General features: G+C 32.1%; 3 protein-coding genes across 12 annotated transcripts; 1 reads left to right on the forward strand and 2 right to left on the reverse strand.

Annotated features, from left to right (window-relative positions):
- Window positions 1–678: 678 nt before the first annotated feature.
- On the reverse strand, window positions 679–6127 carry LOC104896339 (hypothetical protein). Of its 10 annotated transcripts, XM_010683082.4 has the most exons (5): window positions 5844–6127; window positions 5715–5766; window positions 5512–5581; window positions 5338–5408; window positions 679–3266 (listed from the first exon to the last, which is right to left on the reverse strand). In XM_010683082.4, the coding sequence occupies exons 1-5, from the start codon at window positions 5933–5935 to the stop codon at window positions 1314–1316; spliced, it is 2238 nt and encodes a 745-aa protein (XP_010681384.2). In that variant the 5' UTR covers window positions 5936–6127; the 3' UTR covers window positions 679–1313. The 10 variants fall into 10 exon arrangements, with proteins under 10 accessions (XP_010681384.2, XP_048503424.1, XP_048503423.1 ...); XM_048647467.2 differs by lacking the exons at window positions 5512–5581; window positions 5715–5766; window positions 5844–6127 and adding an exon at window positions 3355–3432 and having other exon boundaries at window positions 679–3042; window positions 3168–3266; XM_048647466.2 differs by lacking the exons at window positions 5338–5408; window positions 5512–5581; window positions 5715–5766; window positions 5844–6127 and adding exons at window positions 3355–3432; window positions 5038–5196 and having other exon boundaries at window positions 679–3024; window positions 3168–3266.
- A 2699-nt stretch (window positions 6128–8826) lies between these two features.
- On the reverse strand, window positions 8827–10503 carry LOC104901047 (protein FAR1-RELATED SEQUENCE 5-like). Its single transcript, XM_048647075.2, has one exon. It carries the CDS (start codon window positions 10501–10503, stop codon window positions 8827–8829), a length of 1677 nt encoding a protein of 558 aa, XP_048503032.2.
- Window positions 10504–16989: 6486 nt separating this feature from the next.
- Window positions 16990–20466, forward strand: LOC125498791 (uncharacterized). The gene is made up of 9 exons (XM_057395709.1): window positions 16990–17160; window positions 17279–17546; window positions 17650–17738; window positions 18118–18206; window positions 19399–19516; window positions 19603–19760; window positions 19903–20023; window positions 20111–20271; window positions 20367–20466. Exons 1-9 carry the CDS (start codon window positions 16990–16992, stop codon window positions 20464–20466), a joined length of 1275 nt encoding a protein of 424 aa, XP_057251692.1.
- The last annotated feature ends 1431 nt before the right edge of the window (window positions 20467–21897 follow it).

Consider the following 21897-nt stretch of genomic DNA (forward strand, 5'->3'; position numbering starts at 1 on the left):
AAGGGAATGGGGTTGCGATTGGGGTGGGGGAAGGGGTGGTAAGTGGGCGATTAGGGTAGGTTTAGGGTTAGAGGGGAGATTAGGGTAGGGTTTAGGGTTAATTAGGCTAGAGGGGGTTAGGGTTCAGGTTAGTTAACTTAGGTTAGGAGGGGATTAGATGTTAATGATTAACAGACGTTAACGTCGTTAGTCATTAAGAGTAAGTGGATGTATTTTTTGAAAAATGAAAGGTATATGGTGAATTTGGAAAGTTGAAAGGGTATACGGTGCAAAAAAGAATTTGCCAGAAGTATATGGTGAAAAAACCGTTTTTTAAAAGAAAACATAGAGTACATCTTTTTAGTAAGATTCTTGTTTTTTTAAAAAAAGTAATTATTTAAGATAATTCATATCCTTTCTGTGATCACAAATTATTAGAATAGACAATCTAATTTTAACAAAATTAGACGAATCTAAAACTGGATTTTTCTAACAAGTCCATTCCATTTCACTCTAACCCAACACTATAATAATCACCCCTTCTCTTCTCCTTCCTTTTTTTTTTCTTGATTATCGAACTACAACATATAATTTCAAAAAACTAACTCGTAGTATTACCGAACGGATTAAACTAGACACTAAATGGATTAAACTAATCACTGAATGAATCAAAGAATGTCATTACTGAATAGATTAAACTGATCACGAAATAAATTAAACTAGTCATTATATTAAAAAAAAAAAATGTGGCCTGTTCTCTTTAATATTGGACTTGGACCGTGCCTAATTTTAAATTAAAATTAGACAGTATCTTACAAGACAACTGTTATGCGATAATCGCATCACATCATTTTCTTTGGAGTATCGGAAATTCGGAACTGTAAGTTTAGAGCCACTTTACAGGAATGAGGAATCAATGTTTTCCATCCCAACAAGCTGCCCAAATATAAAGTAGTCCTGACCTCTTCTAAATGAATAGCATCACCATAAAAGCAGATAAATTTTTGTAACTGAGCTTAGAAGGGCAATGCTCAATCAACCAAATACCTGGTGATAACTGATAAGAGAACGGAAACAAGCAGAAGAGAGCTGGATAAATGGTCAAAGTACTTGCCGGAGTACTGAATTCGACACATTTTTTCTTCTTTCCAACTTTTCATACAGTCTTGAATCAAACTTACAGTTTATATCCTCTGGTTTTGTGCAATCAACCCATAGAATACATAAGAAGAGAGAACCATTACCCCATGAAAGAATTGGCTGGACTTCCCGTGATTAGACAATCAGCTCTCCTACAAACCTCGGCCTCTTAAACTATTAACTTGATGAATCATTCATATTGATACTGAGGTCCTACGGAAGTAAGCAGTGACAGCCTTAAGGCCTTCATTCAAGAAATTCTTCTCGACTTCGAGTGACCATGGAGGATTGGCCGATAGACATAATTCTGCCAGCTGCTCAATATTGACATTTCTAGGCAAGAACATGATAATCGTCGAAGCGATTTCCTTGAAAGTGTTAAAAAGAAGCTTCCCATCATATGGCTGAAGCATATTTATGTCGTAAGACTTCACCTTGACATAATCAGGCCCTCCCCAAGGAGGTGACATAAAGACTGTATCAGCCTTCAGCTTTGACACCAAGGAAAGAGAATCTCCCGTAATGAAATCAATATTGTCTGCAACCCCATAAATGGAGGCATTATGATGTGCATAACCGATTTTTTTCGAATCAATATCAATAGCAATGACATGTTGACTTGTCTTGGCAAACTGTATGGCATTGCCACCAACTCCAGTGAAGCAATCAATAATAATGCCCCCACCAGAACGTGATGCTTGGTGTCTTGCTATTGCTTCGGGAGTGACTGAAAACCAGCCTTCGTCGTCCATTTCAATACCATCATCAAATCTGGAAAATAGATAATACCTTTGACGCCAATATTTCATTATATCTATATTATAACTTTCTTCAACCCATTGAATATCATGATCCTCGCTATGATTGAACGAATTCTTCCTTCGATTTTTCCTTCTCGTCTTTTTCTTTGTACCAGCAGGTGTATCTTGCATTTGAATATCATCGGCTTTGGTATCTCTCTCATCCAAATGCATATCACTGATGTAAGCAGCATCTCCTGCTTCCTCAACTGTACAGATTCGGCTGCTTAAGCAGCTATTAGAGCTTTTATCAGCATTCAGACAAGGACTGCCAAATAAATCAGAATCTTCGGAATTCAAATGCCCATTGCACATGTCATCAGAAGCTTCAAGCTCTTTTCCATTCTCCCAAAGATAACTATGCTCAATAGTACAATGCCTGTCAAGCACAAGGGATTCCTTTAAGTTCCTATCACATGTGCTATCAGAATGCATTGTAGAAGCAAAAGATAAACCAGCAGAAGCAAACTCACATCTATCTGACTGTGCTTCACCTTGATCAAACAGAGGACCGGTATTGGTTTCAGTCACCTCAGAACCACTAAATGTGCAACTAACGTCGTCAGATGCCAAGCCTTCCATGCCAGGGGGTGGGTACCATGTGGATTCCTGGGTCTTAGCATTGTAATAAAAATATCTCATGTAGAAAGAATCCCAGTAAGCACTCCAGCCATCAGAAGCGTTACTACATCTCACACTGTCATCATTACCTTGGCCAAAAACCATCATATTCTGAGACTCGTTGGACAAGTCAGTAACGTCTGTCTGGTCAACAGTGATAGTGGACCCAATGTTCTCTGGTTGCATTATATCACTATCCAACCTTGAGCCCTGTGCATTGGCCTGTTCGATTAAACTGATAACCATTGCTTTCTTGTTGTGCTCAAGACGGTCATCAAGTACATTGCTTTCACAACATGAGTTTGCTGCAGAGAAGTTGGACGCATGATCCACAGACATAATTTCAGTCTCCATAAGCATATCCGCCTCCAATAAGTTATCACTAAGTGTTAAGGTCGACTGATTTCGATGTGCAAGGTCATGAACATATTCTTCAAGCCCATCACCAAGAATCTGTGCAGCCCCATCTGCAGGCTTTTCTTCTCTGCAAATATTGGATAATCTGAGAATATCATCAGCGACATTGGACCCAGAACAAGAATGTTCAGATTGATCTGGCAAAGGAAAGAGAGATAAATTGCATGATTTTTCTGGGAACTCTACCCGAGATGGACTCTCTTTACTCACGTCGCACAAATTCTGCATTCGATCATCAGGCCTCTTCTGATTATGCTGATTCTTAGCTGATACAGCTTTACTTTTTCCCTTAGTTTGTCCCCTGCTCTTCTGTAAAAGATTGAAAAATTAAGAAATTCATAAAGGAAATTTATTAAACTTCTAGAAAACAAATGATATTTTCAAAAAGAAATTCAACCTTAATTGTCCAACAAAATAGGCAGGTACAGTGGCGTCTAACATAATTCTCATTACTTGGATCCTGCCGCACTTATCACTAGGCAAGCACAATAGGTTATAGTTCAGAGTCAATCAATGAAGTTTCCCTCTCTCAGAAGTCAGAAGAGAGACAGCTGATACTGTTTTACAGTGTTGCCAAATAGTCACTTCAATAACGATATACCTATATGCTTCCACAAGGGAATCACAAATATAGAAAGAATGAATAACGTAGGACTATGTTATACTACAACATTTAAAACAATGCAACCTGATCAAACCCATTGCTCTCAAATAGCATAAGCAACTTCTCAGTTAATTATCCCACATTTCTCTCAAATATTGCCTCGTAAACACTGCTTGGATTTTGAGTTTTTCTATAAGCCATATATAGATGATGTTTAGCTCACTAATACATAACCTCAAAATCACACTCTCATTCTCCAAGTCTCCTTTTTTCCTCAGCAACCAGAGACAGCATCACAAAATAATGCATCACCTGTATACCTCTCACGGTGACATGTATACCAGAATCCATGTTCTGCACTAAAGACAACACCTATATAGACCCGAATTCAAACAAGAAGCAAAAATGGCTCCGATTTCTTAAACATTTTGCACCCCATAAGATCTCGACAGCGCCGGATAACAGCAGGACCACAGTGAGCTCTTTCTCGGCACATCCCTTTTTGAGGGCCCCACTTATTTTTTTAAAAAAATGAAGAAAATCTAGAAGTCACCATGCAAGGTGCAACCCCCATGCTCATCTGCAACCTTTTCTCTCACTTCTACAACCTCTTTTCTCCCAACTAATTGTGGCCCTTGAAATTCTTCAATTAACATTAATAAATGTTTCCTATTTATTATTCCTAATAAAACCACAACCATGCCAATTTTTATCTTGTCTTCTTCCTTTTCTCCCGGCTCAATTCTCAAGTTCTTGTGGAGTTTGGTGGCTGGCTAGTACGGTGGCCAGAAAAAAATTTCGACGCAAGCCGTCAAGGCTTCAAGCACCATCATCAATTCATATTTCCAATCACAAAATCAGGTTGTACACTTTTATTGCTTCCACTCTTGCCCTTAATTAAATAGAATTAGAATTCTTTTAAAAAAAGAAATTCTGGGTGCTATATTTAACATTATGATTGTTTTGGCGAGTTTATGCTTTGATGTAATCTGCTTATTTGTATGATTAGAGTTCTTTTCCAGTAATTGTTTTGAGTTATGAAGCATAAGAGAAAATATGCATCGGGTTGTGTAAAGCGTAAAAAAGAAAAAAGAAAAAAAAGAGCTAGCGTGATCTCAAAAGGAAAAATTGATAAATTCTTTGCTAAAAAGGAAGATTCAGTTTAGGGGCGCCTTTTTAATTTTTCACTCCAGGCCCTGAATATGTTCGAGAGGGCACTTGGTCTCGAAAGATACCAAAACAGCCTACTCAGTCAACCTCTTGGTGGTAAGATACTGTAATAATATTTTCTTTGCAATGATTAAATACATTCATTTGAACCAGCGGAAAAAAATAATCTTAGAAGGCATCAAAAAGACTCAGGTTTTGAGGTGTCAAGTTGTTAATCTATACCTAATCAGCCCATGATGCCCTGACTCCAAGCGCTCCAGCATCTTTAGACTCATTCATACATAAATTTTAAAAAGAACCCTATACCTGGTTATAGTATGCAGAAGAATAGCCCACCTCCTCATGCCAGCCAAGCCAAGGATGTGTTTAAGTTCCACATAAACATTGTGACATATAGCTCCTACCTATATCTCTCTTAAAATGATCAAAATAATCCCTCGACTCCAATATGCTACAACAGCACGACTCATCTACGATAATGAAATCGCTAACATTTGGTTACTACATGCCAAAGTGTAGTGCGTTTTCTCATGAAGACAAGCCACGTTTGTATAAAATGATAAATGCTAAACAAGAAATTCGCAACTTGAGCAAATACAAACTCACTTGTTTGCTAGTTTTGAACGAAAGAGGGAGCCCAAGCGCGCTCATCTCATCCTTTATTATCACATTGTCTTCTGATAACATATCAAATAACAATGATCAAAATCCGGCTCAACAAATAACCAAAGGCAGATCAAAATAAATCAATATAACATTCATTTGAGCTTGAAGATCAACCTGTATTAACGAGGCTTATATTAACACCAGTGTCGTCATCAGCATCCTCGTCATCATCGTACTTGAATCTCTGGTTAACAATCACAATAATGTTTCAGAACATAAACACAAAAATAGAAGCTGATACCAAAACTGAGTACGCTATAAATAAATATCATCTTCTAGATAAGATAACAAAACATTATAATGAGAAATAAACTTACAATGTGTTTGGGAATTGTAGATTGTCGCTTATTGCTTGAATATCCATCATCCCTATCCAACAAAATATAATTAGAACTGAATAGAGCATAACCATACATAACAGAAGAATGAATAGAGAGAGAAATTACCAGATGAAGACTTGAGTGAGTTTAAATAGAGGACCAAGAGCAATGATTGCAGGAGAATTTAAATTAAATTCAAAAGGTTTATTATTATTCATGGTTGATTATTAGGGTTTAGGGTTTAGGGTTTAAAGTAAGTAGGGGGAAATTGAATTGGGTTTTCTTATCCCTCTCTTATTGTCGAAGTCACAACGAAGATGCTGCTTTTCTCTCTCCTATTCTTATTCTCTCTCTTCGTGGCTCTGCTTTACAGGACCCAGGTTTGCGATCTTTGGAACCAGTTTTCATTTCCAATATCAATTAACGTTTGGGTCATTTGAAGTTTGAGCAAGATGACGACTGTTTTTCAGTGGAGCTAAGCCGGGACCACGAGTTCGAGTAGTCGAGTTGGGCTACGCCAACGAGGGCGTTCGGATCCAGTAGAGTTTCTAAAAACTCTACCAAGTAGAGTTCATCAAATCCTAGCCCTTTATTAATATCTACGGTTAATATGCAACTTACCTGATATTTTCTTTTTATTTTTTATTTTGAAGGGAAGTACTTGATAGTTGATACTTCTCAAATATTATTAAAAAGCTTTCAGACAATACACAAGTATTCATCATGTCTTTTGATACCAATTTTTCTCTCTCCAGCATCTTCGCAGAAAAATTGAAGCTTTTTCTCTCTCCATCTTCTCAAAGTAACTCTACAAACTTCCATTGATCTGTTGCAAATTGGTTCTCCCCTTCTTTTCAAAGCAACTCTACAAGCTTTAATTAAGGTATTTTTTTGTGTTCTTTTGTAATTTTGAATTTTGGGGTTTGCACATTACAAAAATTAATACCAATTTTTTGATTCCCTACTTAGGTAGCAAACCCAATATTGGAGTTGCGTTTGAAAAGAATTTTTGGGCAATTCCCTAGTTATACGAGTTATAAATATTTTTGGGCAAATAATTTCTGGGCAACTCCCTGCTTATACAAGTATATTTGTTTTCACAAAATTGAAGAAAGGTAATACTAGCCCCATTACTAATAATAAAATGAAGTTTATTTCTTTTCTATCTAGTGTTGTGTGGACCTCCACTCATATCATTCTACTGATTTGTAAAAGAATGGTAATACTGCAAATTCTACTTGATCTCTTTTGTTGTGTTGGGAAATGATTGATGATTTTTGAGTGCTCTTTGTTGATCCATGTCAATTTCTAATTACTAACAGAGTAAATGTCCTGGCAATGGAGTCCACCTTGTGAACAAAAATTGATTGCTTATCAATATTGTAGGGAATTTAAGCTCTCTGGCAAATGTTTCAATTTGCAAAGTGTTTATTTAATGAACCTTTTTAGTCTATTAGCTCAATATGGCAGAGCATTGTGTACAATTAGCAACACAAAAATGTAGGTTCAACTCCTATATAGGCTCATTCAATTTAAATTGATTTTCTATCACAAAGAATTTAGAAACTCTTTATAGCTGTTTTATTAGCTCAGTATGCCAGAATATTGTGTACCATTAGCTGTTTATTTTGTAGTTCAAGTAGCTTGAAGACAAAAGTTAAATAAGATATGTGCAACTGCTACATCTGCTATATAAGAAATGCCGAAAAATAGTAACTCTAAAAGAAAATTACAATACATTATATTGTCCAATTCCCAACACCAAAAAAAAAGAGTAACACATTTGGATTAAGAAATGTTGAACTATATAGCTCTATAATGATCCAAAAATACAATAAAGAAAACCATAATTAGAGTAGAGAAGTAAAATCTACTAACTTATCTATGCCTACATGATAACACAACAATCATCGTTCCACCATAGCTCTCAAATGTGGTTTCACCTGGCATTTCACATACAATGCAATAACCTACAAACATAGGTACAAACTTAATGATCATGATTCTTTCATAATTTCTTGCATATATACATAATATATAACTATATAAGTGATTTAAAACATTTACCAGTTCAATTAACATTTGAAATATACTTGAGAACTGTTTGAGAATCAAGTTGTTGTGTATACACAAAGTTCATATCCTACAAAAGCCCATTTATGTTAGCCTTATATATATATATATATATATATATATATATATATATATGGCTTTTCTTCCATCAATATGTTTGACTCTAAAACATGTTACCTAGTTTACGAAAGGTTGTCCTATCCAAAGAAAAGAACCCAATGAGTCTTCAATTCCATTGCGTTGTCCATAGGTGGCAAATTAAGAAAGTTACAGCTTATTAATAAGAAATACAAATAGACCTCAAGAGTAACTCAGATTTCAAATAGTCTAGAATTACCAAGAGCAATTGTGTGTAACTATTGTTGGACATTTGGGAAATTGGTAAATATGGTTCAATTGAGTGTGTTTCTCCAACTACAAGCTCTGTACTACCTCCTTGCTATAAAATAAAATTAGAATATTAGCAACTTAAATAATTGAACAATAGAAGTTCTGAATTCAATTTCATTTCTTAGATTAAGTACCTTTGGAATCTGGTTTTCTACACTTTGTTTAGTTTGCTGTTTCTTCCTTGTGGGAGCAGCCTTAGTAGGTTGTTCTACATTCTGATCTTGTGAGCTCTTCTTCTTTTGCTTATATAGCTTCTCATTCCAAAGTTTTTTTTCTCTTTCCACTTTTCTTGCCTTCTTTTTTCTTCAATGTAATGTTTTTTGGGATACAAGCTTCTCCTATTAAATCAGATTCTTTCAAATCAGTTTCACCACCTTTGATTTGTAGACCTGACAACATTTTCTCAACTTCAATAATCACATTGTTTAACCCGTTCTCTAGCAAATTTGAAGCTTGTTCAAAATTAGCTGCTCGTGAAGCTACTTTGACAAATTTACGACATAGAGCTCTAAATCGAAGAGTAGCATCCAACTTAGGATCGTCTAAAACAATCCTCCCATTTATATCATGTATTGTCTCATTCCGTGCTTCTCTTGACCATCTCTTCAAAATATATTTTTGGGGAATTAATTTGATGTTCATTGCATCAAGGACCTTTTTTAGCATGTGAGCATAATATGACTAACCTCGCAAACATATTACAGCTGCAAGAAACGGTTGCAGTGGAAGGGTCACCACAAACTTTGTAATCCATATCAGCAATGTTTAGATTCTCAATGTCAGAAAAGGCAACTATGTATTCACTGCTTGGTTGACCTTCAACAGGTGGCTTGATATAAGCTGCAGTGGACCATTCATACTCATCTTGGAATGCTTCAAAAACTTTTGGAGTGTATACTTCTCTAGCCTGCCTCAATAACAATGTCCTTTGCATTGTAATACGTGGTAATTTCTCTCTTGCATCAAACTCAGAATTTATCTCTTTTTGACGTTTTTGTCTCAAAACCCTCTCAAAATGCTTGAAAAAACGCATAATATCCATGTTGCACTTCAAATAATCTTTCAGATCACTATTAAAACTCTCACATAATTGTGTACTTCGCATTCCGAGGGAAAAAACATTTTTCATATAACATTCTGCCCATTTTTCCTTCACTGCATAAATGCTATTTAACCAAGAATGTTTCTCTACTTGTACTTTCTCACGCAAATCATCAAAAGCTTTCACAAAAGTAGTCTCTTCATCATGCTCATACATACAAGCCCTGAAGTCTTTCAACACATCTGATCCTGCATGCATTAAGTGTCTACCTGCATTTTCCATAATATGCCAAGTACACAACCCACGCCAAGTCTCCGGCATCGCCAATTTTATAGCCTTACCCATGCCAATGTCTTGATCAGTAAATATGGTCTTTGGAGGCTTATTATCATGTGTCGAAAGAAAAGTCTCAAACAACCACTTAAAAGAATCAGCGGTTTCGTCATATAAAAGTGCAACACCAAGAATAACTATTTCCCTAAAATGGTTAAATCCAACAAACACACCAAGAGGTCTATTTTCTTTATTTGTTCCAAATGTAGTATCAAAAGCAATAACGTCTCCAAATAAAGCATAATCTATAAGCATTCTTGCATCAGCCCGAAATATGTTTGTTATTTTCTCTTCACTATCCAATTGAATTGAGTACTGAAATGAAGGATTGTCTATGGTTTGCAAATGAAAGTAATTTAACAAAATTCCAGCTTCTCCATACTCCAGTTCCCTCTGGCGCTTAGTTCGAAGGTAATTTTTGTGATCTAGATGAGTGTATCCGAGATTTGTTGATCCCCCAACATGTGCACCAAGGAGTTCATGTGCTACTTTGGGCTTAATTCCAGAGTCATCAGCAAGATCAATTTCGCAAGCTTGAACCTCAGATATTTTTCTTTGAGATGACAATAAGTGTCTAGTTCCTGGCAAGTGAAGTGTGTGATTATGTTCAGATACAAAATCATGCACAATGTATCTTACAGTTGTCTTGATTAAAGAAATACCAAGACGAACTTTACAACTTGTTCTTGTTTCACTACGTGAATGTAAAACTATTCCTTCTTTAGTTGGCCGACGATAACCCTCGTTTGCACATAAAAATCTTCTTGAAGACACATCACCATTATTCTTGTTCATATAATGCTTGCGGACATTAAAACCCATTTTCCCACCATACTCTAACCAAAAGTTCCAAGCATCATCTATGGAATCAAACTCCATACCAATACAAGGAATCCAATAGTCTAACCCTTCAACATTGTTACTTGGTACGTTATTTGAATGATCCATGAACCTATAATAAAAAAATTAAAAAAACCAATGAGTTTACAAATCAATCCTTCCGTAATTTTTACCTAAAAAAATCCCTATAGAATATATGTAAATACGCATAGAGTACTATAATTTAAAGCAAATATCTTTCATGCAGAATATAAATACCACTGCGTTATAAAGACCAAAGAGTAATATTCTACAAGAAGATTAAATTTTGAAAATAATATTGCTATACAACATATCAATAGTATATATCAGTGTAATGTGTTTGATGCAACATTCCTTGATTATTGGGTGTATATAATATTCAAACTACAGTTTGTCTTCTACATATATGGGCTTTGTGTGATTGATTGATTGAGCCACAAATTCACTCTTGAATGTTGTTATATGCTTCTTTATGATTTGATGAACAATAAGTCTAAATTGTTGGAGGTATACTGCGTACATAGAAGAATTGAAGAAACTTGGTATTATTTAGAGGGAAATTTATAATGAAAAATAATTTAGAGGGAAACCCCTACTTTTGCCGCTCAATTATGATACGTAGTTTTTTTTTAATTAGATGTCTTTCCACTAATTAAGGAGGAAGTTATATTTAATTAAAAAATAAAAATAAAATATTAGGTAAGTTGCATATTGACCGTAGATATTAATAAAGGGCTAGGATTTAATGATGAACTCTACTTGGTAGAGTTTTTAGAAACTCTACTGGATCCGAACGCCCAACGAGGATACAAATATGGTTTATGATCTTGAGTAGCCACGGATAGCTTAGTTTGTTGGCAACTTGGCATCACATTCAATTTTAAAAAAATTGAATTTTACCTCTAAATTTCCCACCTACTTATAAGAGACGTCAACTTACCTTTAGTGAAAAAAGGTCGAGTAAAGGGTTTATTATTATGAGTAATGAGACCGGCAATTATAAACAATGATACTATATTAATTAGTAACCTTAAAATACAATAATTAACTTTATATGTGGACTGACCACATTATTAACTATAGTTTTGAGTGACTACATATAAGACTCTTTGCACTCAATTAGGATTTGGGTGATTTTTTCAATTGTTTTAATTTCAATTAATTGAAAGCCAAATAGGGTTCTGATTTCATTTTTTTTAATGATTGCAATATGACATCTATATCTATATATATATCTAAAGAAGAATCCTTCAGGCCACGTGGCGCAAAGTTAGAGCTTTCAAGCCCACGTGGCATGACGTGGCATGCTCCATTGATCAGTATTTTTCGAAGCTCAATTTGATGGTCCACGTGGCAAAGGAATCAAAGAATATGTAATTCCCATAATCACGCATATCCCATCCTTTAATTACGCATATATCATTGATTCAGTAATCTATATAATTGACGTCAATTACGGATTTTAATTGATACGTAATTTATATAATTAAGGAAACAGTTATTTCAATCACGTAATCTATGTGATTGATACACTCAAATTGCACGTTAGAATAAAAAAAAATTGAATATCAATCACGGTTGTAATTGATACGTAATCGAAACAATTAAGGCAATAATTAATTAGTTACCAAATCAACCAACCACGCTAATATTAAGGAAATAATTTTTCCTTATTATGAGTAAATTACATATATAAATAAATTAAATATAAAACCTAAATTATATACGGTCATAAGTAGTATAAATATGAATGGTGCTTTGGCCTTTGTCTCACCACACCACACCATAACACAAATTATCATAAATTTAAAAATTAGAAGAGAGTAAAAATGACGTCTTTAGGATGGTCATGTCACACTATAAAACAGTTTTTTTGTTTCTTATTCATGCATATTTATGAAAGTGAAAGTATTGTGTCAGACTGTATGACACAATACATTTGGTCGGACGACCACTCCTCTCTCTGTTCATCACTTCCACCTTTCCTACCTCTCTCTAACTATTATGATTTCTCATCATCAACCTTCATTTTCTCTCTCCTCTCCTTCTTCCATTCCAGCAAAAAACTCTTGTTTTTATTAATGCTTGGGTTTTTCCAGAGAGACCTAAAATTTGGGATGAATCGGAAGAGTACGTTTCGTCTAGAGAGGTTCATGAATTCATCGATGGAGTTCAAGCAGCAAGACTTAGAGCTGATTCTGTTTGGTGGCGGTAGAAGGATTTGTCCTGGAATGTTATTTGCGATGGTGAGTAACCTGAGACAATGGACATGTGTGAAAGCACTGGTGTTACAGTACACATGAAAATCTTCTTGTTGTTGCTACTTCACACCTTTAATTAATCATTAGAAAATCTTCTATTACATCATTACATGTAGCACTTGAGTTAAATCAGATTGGAACATTGGAAACTGTACATAAAACCTTTTTTCATAAATATTTACAGGTAAGTTACTTTCATTTAGAGGTAAGTTACTTTCATTTAGATCTAACTTACTTTCATTTAGACCTAACTTATTTTCATTTAGACCTAAGTTACTTTCATTTAGACCTAAGTTACTTTCAGTTAGACCTAAGTTACTTTCAGTTAAACCTAAGTTACTTTCATTTAGACCTAAGTTACTTTCATTTAGAGGTAACTTACTTTCATTTAGACCTAAGTTACTTTCAGTTAGACCTAAGTTACTTTCATTTAGACCTAACTTACTTTCATTTAGACCTAAGTTACTTTCAGTTAGACCTAAGTTACTTTTATTTAGACCTAACTTACTTTCATTTAGACCTAAGTTACTTTCAGTTAGACCTAAGTTACTTTCATTTAGAGGTAACTTACTTTCATTTAGACTAACTGAAAAAAATGAAGACTAAATGAAAACAAATTAAGACTAACTGAAAAAAAATGAAGACTAACTGAAAAAAATTAAGACTAACTGAAAAAAATTTGAAACCACCTTAAAGTCGTCCGACCAAAGATTATGGTCGGACGAGTCCGACACAATACATTCTCTTTATGAAACTAGCTTAAAAAAATACTAAATCAACACCAATCTAGCAACCATATACGTGATACGTCCATAATTGAAGATGTATGTCATCAAGTCCCCTGTGAAAAACAATGCATCTCAATTGAAGATTCTGTGTTACAAGCAAAAACGTGTGAAAAAGGATGGCACCCGAAATTGGCACATTCTAATTTCTTTGATGTGGATGCAATGGTTTTAACACTATTCCGTTTGGGTCGTCTCTCATATCATAAAGTGTCAACTGAATTCACGCAAGATATATGTTTGGATTCGCCTATATGGGATACTATTGAAGATGTTTGTTCATCAAAAGCTAGGTTTAGGACCTACTTGGATTTTGATAATATGATGTTGTACTACCTACACACTTTACCTCCAAGGATTCATAAAGTGTGTCATGAGTGTTTCGATGAATTGAATTTGGTCGACGGAAATCTTCTTCGTTTTTGAAATAAAATTTTATTGTGTTATATTGCAAAGAATGATTAGGAAATTTGTTGTAGGTATAATAGCAAGTTGTCTACAAACTCTTTTATATTAATGTAGTATTTTATTTTTCTTACTTGCAATACAAAATAAATGCAATCACAGTTACAATATTTATTTGTCACAGTTAATATAACAAAAACTTTTTTGCTTTTATCTCTCACGGTTGGATTCTATTATTAACCCATGCAATACATTAAATTATGAATTACCAACCAATGCATGCAAGACATTAAATATGAACAACCACCTAATGCATGCAATACATTAAATGATGTTTTCATGCCTATAAAATGCATTCTAATAAACCGGTTTTTTGCACAACCAAACCAAAAACAAAAAACGTTCAAAAAATTTTCTAAGTTAAGTAACCATCTAATTTCTGAAAAACCGAAATACTCCATTAGATGGATCCTAAAATTGCTAAACATGTAACGATGTTAATGAGGCTATGATGGAATTATTTGAAGCATGGTCTGCCATTGATGAGCAGATTGCAAATTCTCTAAAAGCACTAGAGAAATTAGAAGAAGAAGATATGGAAACCATGGGTTATGGTTGTATGATTATCTCCTTTCGTAATAAGATTGAACTTGCAACAACAGAAGCAAAGAGAACAGTTCAGTATTTGGATTCTCTAATAAATCAGTAATGTAATTAAAGGTGTGTAACCATTGGTGATCAAAAGATGAGATGATGTATTGAAGAATGAAGTACTTTAGTTTTCTCATGTACTGTCTTGAATTTTCGTATTAAATATGTATTATCTATCTCTCTTTATTTTTCATGGTCATGAATTTAGTTTTATTAAAGAAAAGTAATATATAATGCACCACTTAATTTTTTTTGCGGATCTTAAAAAAAAACGTAACTAAATTGTATATTTAACATAACTATTTTGTTATTTTTGATCTAGCATGGAATATATGTGTTTGATACTCTTATGTGTGTTAAAGATTTTGATTTCACCTTATAACAGATTGATTCATTACCAAACACATACATTAAAACACTAATCTAAAATACAAATATTTGGCAATTTACAAACAAAATATTCCAGTGAATTTTTCATTGATTGATTCCGAAATAAAATAATTTCAGGAGACCCATACTTTTATTTGTGTTATTGTTTGTCTTATATATATTGAACATACAAAAGGTAGTTCTATTGTGATATTTATTTTTTTTGTCTCAAGTTGTCATAAATTTTTGTGAAATGCATCCTCATGCCAATAAGGTGCGAAAAGATGAATTCACATTGCTAAATTCTTCGAAGGGGCAAGTTGATGTTGACAATAAGGAAATAGGTGTATATATATATATTGTATATTTCCCCCTTAAATAAGTCTAACATATTAGATTTTTTCATTTGTTAACACAGTATTTTTATTATCATTTTCCACGTTTTTTAGTATTAATTTAACCGACTTTTTATCATTTGTTAAAACATTCTAACTATTAATTTTCCACGCTTTGTTATATTTGCGTTATTCTTTATCGTTTTCCACGTTTAGTATTATTTGTATCATAAATATATATACATATGAAATAGACACATGTTTGACTGTGGAATTCTAAAAAAATGACATGTTAGCTGTTGTTGGAGTACTCATCTATATGGGATGTTTTCAATCAAAAATAGATCGACAAAGCAACAAACAATATATCATACTTATTGACAAGAGGTAGTTTTATATTGTTGTGATTTATATTACATGTAATTGTAGTTGATTTTTTTCTTGCCATAAACAATATATTGATTCGTTATTTCTACGTATATCAGTTACACTGCTATGAAACTATGTGTTGTCGACAATTGTTTTGACCATTTAGAACAATTAAATTGTGACATATTACAAGAAACGATGGTTGTTTTAGCAAGAGGAGTGGTTTTGAAAAATGACGATGGTAAGCATATAAATTGTATGATTTAGGTAACATATGTTTACAATTTGTTTTTAAATACTTATAAATACCGTTTGTTTTTTTTACTACATTTCATAGGCATTTATTTGCAATCCGTTGAAAACACACAATCATGATCAATTCTAGGACAAAGATTGCAAGCAAGCTAAAGCAATGGTAAGCTATTATGGATACTTACATGCGTTTAGAGCATTTTTTCAATCATGTGCAAATTAACGTGTTCAATTAAATACATGTTTTAATTGTATAAATTAGGTTTCGTAACGATCAATTTGTTCGACACAAGACAATATGGATAAATAAGACTTCTCTTCCGCTCAATAGATTACTATGCAACTCAAATTCAATGCGTTTTTCGATTGAATTAGTTTATATGGGTTATTCGAAGTTAAAATAGGCTAGATATATTATTAATTGAATTAGTTTATGATCTGATTTTGAGTGATTTAATGATTTAAATTAAGGTAACAATTTATTGTAAGCAATCTTATAAATGGTGAAATGCATCCTCATGGCAATATATGTCCTATATTTTTTATATCTATAAAAAAATATTACGATTTTGGGCTATAATATTACATGGGATATACTTATGTCACCAATGAAATATATTGAATTAGCTTAATACATATGAGAATGTATTATGGCAAATTTTTTTATAGATATAATCTTTAAGATATGAAAATATATTAATTCTCAGCGTTAATTTAGAAGGAATCATGATACCATTTTTCGTAATAATTGTATTTCAGGAATATATGGGTTATTCTAAGTTGAAATAGGCTAGATATATTATTAATTGAAGTAGTTTATGATCTGATTTTAGTGATTTAATGATTTAAATTAAGGTAACAATTTATTGTAAGTAATCTTATAACCGGTGATATATTATATTAAGATTGTCATTGATTATGAGATATTCAGATTTTAGGTAAGTAATTCCTACAATCACTGTACGAATTGGGACGTAATTTGGACCAAATCATTTCCTTAAACAGCTTCATCTTAACGTGAAATACTAATGAAAATACATCTTTTACTTCACTTTTTATAGATACACACTCAGCTCATACTCCTAATCTTAATTCATTTTTTACTACACTTTATTCCATCTTTCAATATAATATTTTGCTACACAAATGGCATCCCGAAATGATGCACCTGTTAAGAAAATATTTAATGTTTCTGATTTGGTTAAGGGAACAAAGTATATCACTATTGAAGTCTGGATAATACGAGTTTATGAGAAGCCAAACTTTATGAACAATCTCGAAGCTGGTAGCATTGAAATGATTTTGATGGATGTACATGTATGTGATCTGTAATTATATTATATAGATTAATATTTGTATTCGTTTATTTTACTAATAGTCAATTATATTATATATGTGTTAATTTATAATACTAATTGTTAATTATATTATATAGGGTACAAAAATACATGCCAGTATTCGAAGGAACCTAATTGTTGCTTTTTGGCCTAAGATCGAGGAAGGAGGATTTAGACAAATTTCAAATTTTTTGCTACGTGATAATGGTGGATACGAGCTAACTACGCAACATAAGTTTACCATATCAATGAATTATGGATCGTCTATATTGGATCGCAATCCTTTGGATATCCCACTATATGGTTTTGAATTTGTTCCATTTGGTGATATTTTGGCCAAAAAAGGTTCTGATGTTTATCTCATTGGTATGTTTCATTTGTTCTATTACCATTTTCTTTATTTCTATTACTTTTAGTTCATTTTGAAATGTACACCTTAAGTTGTAACTTCTTTTTAATCTACATATAGATATAATTGGGCAATTGATTGCGTATGGTGAACTAACCAAGACCGCTAAATCGAAATGCATGACTATTGAACTGGTCGATACAAAGTATGTATATATAGATGTTTATTTTTTGATATGAAATTTTTTGAACGTTTTTATATTTTATTGTACCTTTAATATAACAACTTAGCTGTTTTTGTATTCGTATTTCTAATTAGGAAGACAACCTAACATGTGTTTTATGGGGCACATATGCTGATGAGATGATAAATTACATAAATGCCGAGGGAGCTAATGGTGCAATTATAGTCATCCTACAATTTGCAAAACGAATCATGTATAAAGGTAATTCGTACTAAAACTTAATCCACGCTTATATAATGAATAATGCAATTGTATATTTTATAATTTTATTAGAGTCGATTTTTAAAAATATATTTTTTACTACGTTATTAATATTTATTTGTCTATCTGTTATTTTATAATAGGTGGTGTTTGTGTTCAAAATTCTCGATATGCTTAATTCAAGATTGTTCATTAACAGACAATTACCTGAAATTATTGCTTTTAAAGATAGGTAAGTTATATTAATTTTCAATTTATAGATGACATATCAGCCACATTTATATAGATAAAGTTTTAACCATGATATATTCTTCTAAATCAATTGCCCTACTTAGCACTCATAAATATGACAAAATAAACTTCATTCAAGAATCAATTATCTTATCATGCAACTATTTAATAGAATATCATGTAATTATATGTTATCTACCTCAGTAATATAATTTGACATTCTTTAACTACATCTAAATTTTTGTATAAAATACTCCATCCGTTTCTTAAAGATCTTCCCACTTATTGTTCCTACAGATACCAAGGAAAATCAAGTTGTGTGGGGCATGGTGTGAGTAAAGTAGAAGAGAGAAAGGGGTTAAGATAAATAAACAAATAAAAAGGGGTTAAAATAGGAGAGAGAAAAGGAGTAAAATTGAATTAATAATGTAATGGTAGACCATATGATAGTGACATGAGAGGGTAAATAGGGAAATTTGTTTTGCCAAATAAGGAATAAAGCAAAAGAGTGAAGATCTTTTGGAAACACCCTGAAACGAAAAGAGGGAAGATCTTTAGGAAACGGAGGGAGTAACATATTGATTAACACGTCAATAGAATTGTACTTAACCATGTAGGTGAACTATGAATATGAGTTTATTATGTTCCACCTAATCATATCAAATACAAATAAATAAATATTACATTTAAAAGTAACAACAACAAATTACATCGCTTTAAAATATTAATTACATATAGCACTAAACTAATAATAGGTGGAATAAAATAGTTACACATAGTCATAGTAACCAACATGGTTAAGTAATGTCATTTTATTTTTTAAATCAATTAAATATACGTTATTTTAACTTAGTAGGCATGTATTGATACCATTAATATAGATGTAATTTATTTTGTGTGATATAAAGTTAAAGAAATCATACCTGCGTTTTATTATATCTCACAAAATATAATACTTTCGGATTCTATGTCGTTGCATGATATCCTACAGATATATCTACATTATATTATTAGCTATTAACTTTTATCAACTAAGAACATATGAAAGATATGTACATTATTTTATAAATAGAAAAAGGATATCTTGGTCATGCATTACTTTTGCTATACACTCATACAAATAGTATCAACATACAAAATACATACACATATAGCACCATTTGTCTAAGACTATGCTACATGATTATCAACAGCATGTGTTACAAAACTCAACAAATATTTGGCCAACTAACTCAACTGACGAATAAGAGTGATGACTTTTTGAAAGAAGAATATGTAAAAGATATTTTCGACATTGTGGAGATGAAAAAGGTGAGAACATTATCATTTCATGCAACAATAGATAAGTTTCACCAGACGCTTTCTAATTATCCTTAGTACACTATTTCATTTCTCAGGCTTGTGTATGTGTATGCCTAGCCACAATAGAGGACACAGATGTTGGGTATAGTTGGTATTATGATGGATGCAACAGGTGTATGAGTGGAGTGGTTAGGGAAGATGATGTCATCCGGTGTAGAAAGGAAAATATTATCTTATGTAGTATAACACCAAGGTACTTATATTTTGTGTATTTGGTTCTGTTAGTTACCTATTTTACCATTACAAAAGAAAAATATACACTAATATTTATTGTTAAATGTCAATAAATTAAACATTCTAATAGTATAATTGCTAATTTTCAAAAATCCTCATAGGTTCAAGATAAAATTAATTGTTGCTGATAAATTTGGAGATGCTTCTTTTATGATGTTTGATAAAGAGGTGTCAAAATTGGTTGGTACAACAGCAAAAGAAATGGTTGCCTCTCAAAATCAGGTTCGTTATCAAACATTATTTAATTATCAATTGTAATATATGCTTTTTTATGTGCACCTATAAATACTAACATCGAAGTACATGTAGATAGGAAACAATGAGTTTCCTGAAGAATTCAAAGGTTTATTGGGGAAAAGATTTTTGTTTAAGGTCAGTGTGCCATATAATAATGACGTTGATCAAAATTATTCCTACACTGTGAATTCTACATCCGATGAACCTGAATTAATTAACAAGTGGATCGAACCGTATGTGAAGTTGGAGGTATTTCAATTGATCATACGATTTTATAGTTTCTTTCATTATCTACCATTATGTAAATATTTGGTAATTACTTATGTAGACTTGTTAAACAAAACTTTATTGTTGTGAAAAAAGAGAGTGAGGCAAAAAGTGTTCAAGATTGTGAAGAGAACAGGGTAATAATTGTGTCTTTAAACTAATTTCGTCTACCAACATTATATATATATATATATTACTTATGATTGACGCCATTTAGTATTACATGTTATGTATATTATTATAACTCCAATTTAAATAAATCAATTTATGCCTAAAAAAAAAATTCGTCGCTGCAACTATTTATAAATTATTGTTATATGTTATAAAAAAACTTTAATAGTTACGGTGATTTAAGTTATATGTAACATCATATTTTGATACTAATGTTTTATATTTTAAACAACTTCTTACACATTTTTAACAATGAATATTTAATTAAGTTAATAGTAGAAAGCATATTTTAAGAAACGAAAACAATATCTGGTATTATAAAACGATTTGTATAAAGACGTTATTATTCCTAAATAAATAACTATACAAATTTAGGAAAGTTGTCCAATGCACATCAACTATTTAATAAAAAGTCGTAAGTACAGTAATATTTTTATACATAAGCTACGATATCTCTAAGAGTTATTAGTATATATATGATCATTAATATTTTGTTTCCAAATTTGAGAGATATTGACAAGCTTAATACTAGGAAATTATTCTTTGATTTATTCGGAAATAAGTTCAAACATTCCTATTATATGATATTCGTAATTATCGTTTCTCACATAATATTTTACGGTACTTTAGATCACATGTGTTAGAATATGGTATATATATATATATATATAATAAGATATATAACTACTAAGGAGACTTTAGCGTATTACAGTCTATATAATATCTCCACTCTACACGTCTATAACAATTTATATATTCTTCACACCTTTAGACAAATTAATCATACAGTATTCTTATCCTTCAAATAGAATCATATTTTTATGTGTTAATATAATATAATTGTAGAAATGAGTTCCTCTAATAATAAACGTGTGAAGAAACTTTCAGATTATGGAAAGAAAACGAAATTGGTGGCAATACTTCAGTTGTTTGTAACAATTCGAATCAACTTCATGATGCAAAAGTTGCTATGCAAAGGAGGAAGTCAATTTTGAACGATAAGCGAACTAGAAGCCAAAGGTTGAATCTTTCAACTGAAAGAACTCCTTTACTTGACATTTCTAATGGTAAGTTGATTTAGAAGCGCAATTAATTTTTTCAATATATTGTTACTTACTTTAGTCATATTTGCTAATTGACATTAATTAAGTCATATTATATTAAACATATTAATTCCAGGTAACATTAGAGATAATGTTTAATACAAATGATGATGTACAAAGTACGGTAGGGAAGAGGAAGGGAAGCTTGATTGAAAATAAAAGGAAAATCACAAGAATTGAGATGTAACCCACTCAATTATCTCCTCAAAGTGATATTTCTAATGTTGTATAATTGGTTAGTATATTGTATAGTTGTCATTTTAGGATTACATTGTATTTCTTACATATGTTAGCATATATTTATTTGTGGATACATTG

Source organism: Beta vulgaris, chromosome 6, assembly GCF_026745355.1.
Source record: "Beta vulgaris subsp. vulgaris cultivar EL10 chromosome 6, EL10.2, whole genome shotgun sequence".
Classification (NCBI taxonomy): Eukaryota; Viridiplantae; Streptophyta; class Magnoliopsida; order Caryophyllales; family Amaranthaceae; genus Beta; species Beta vulgaris.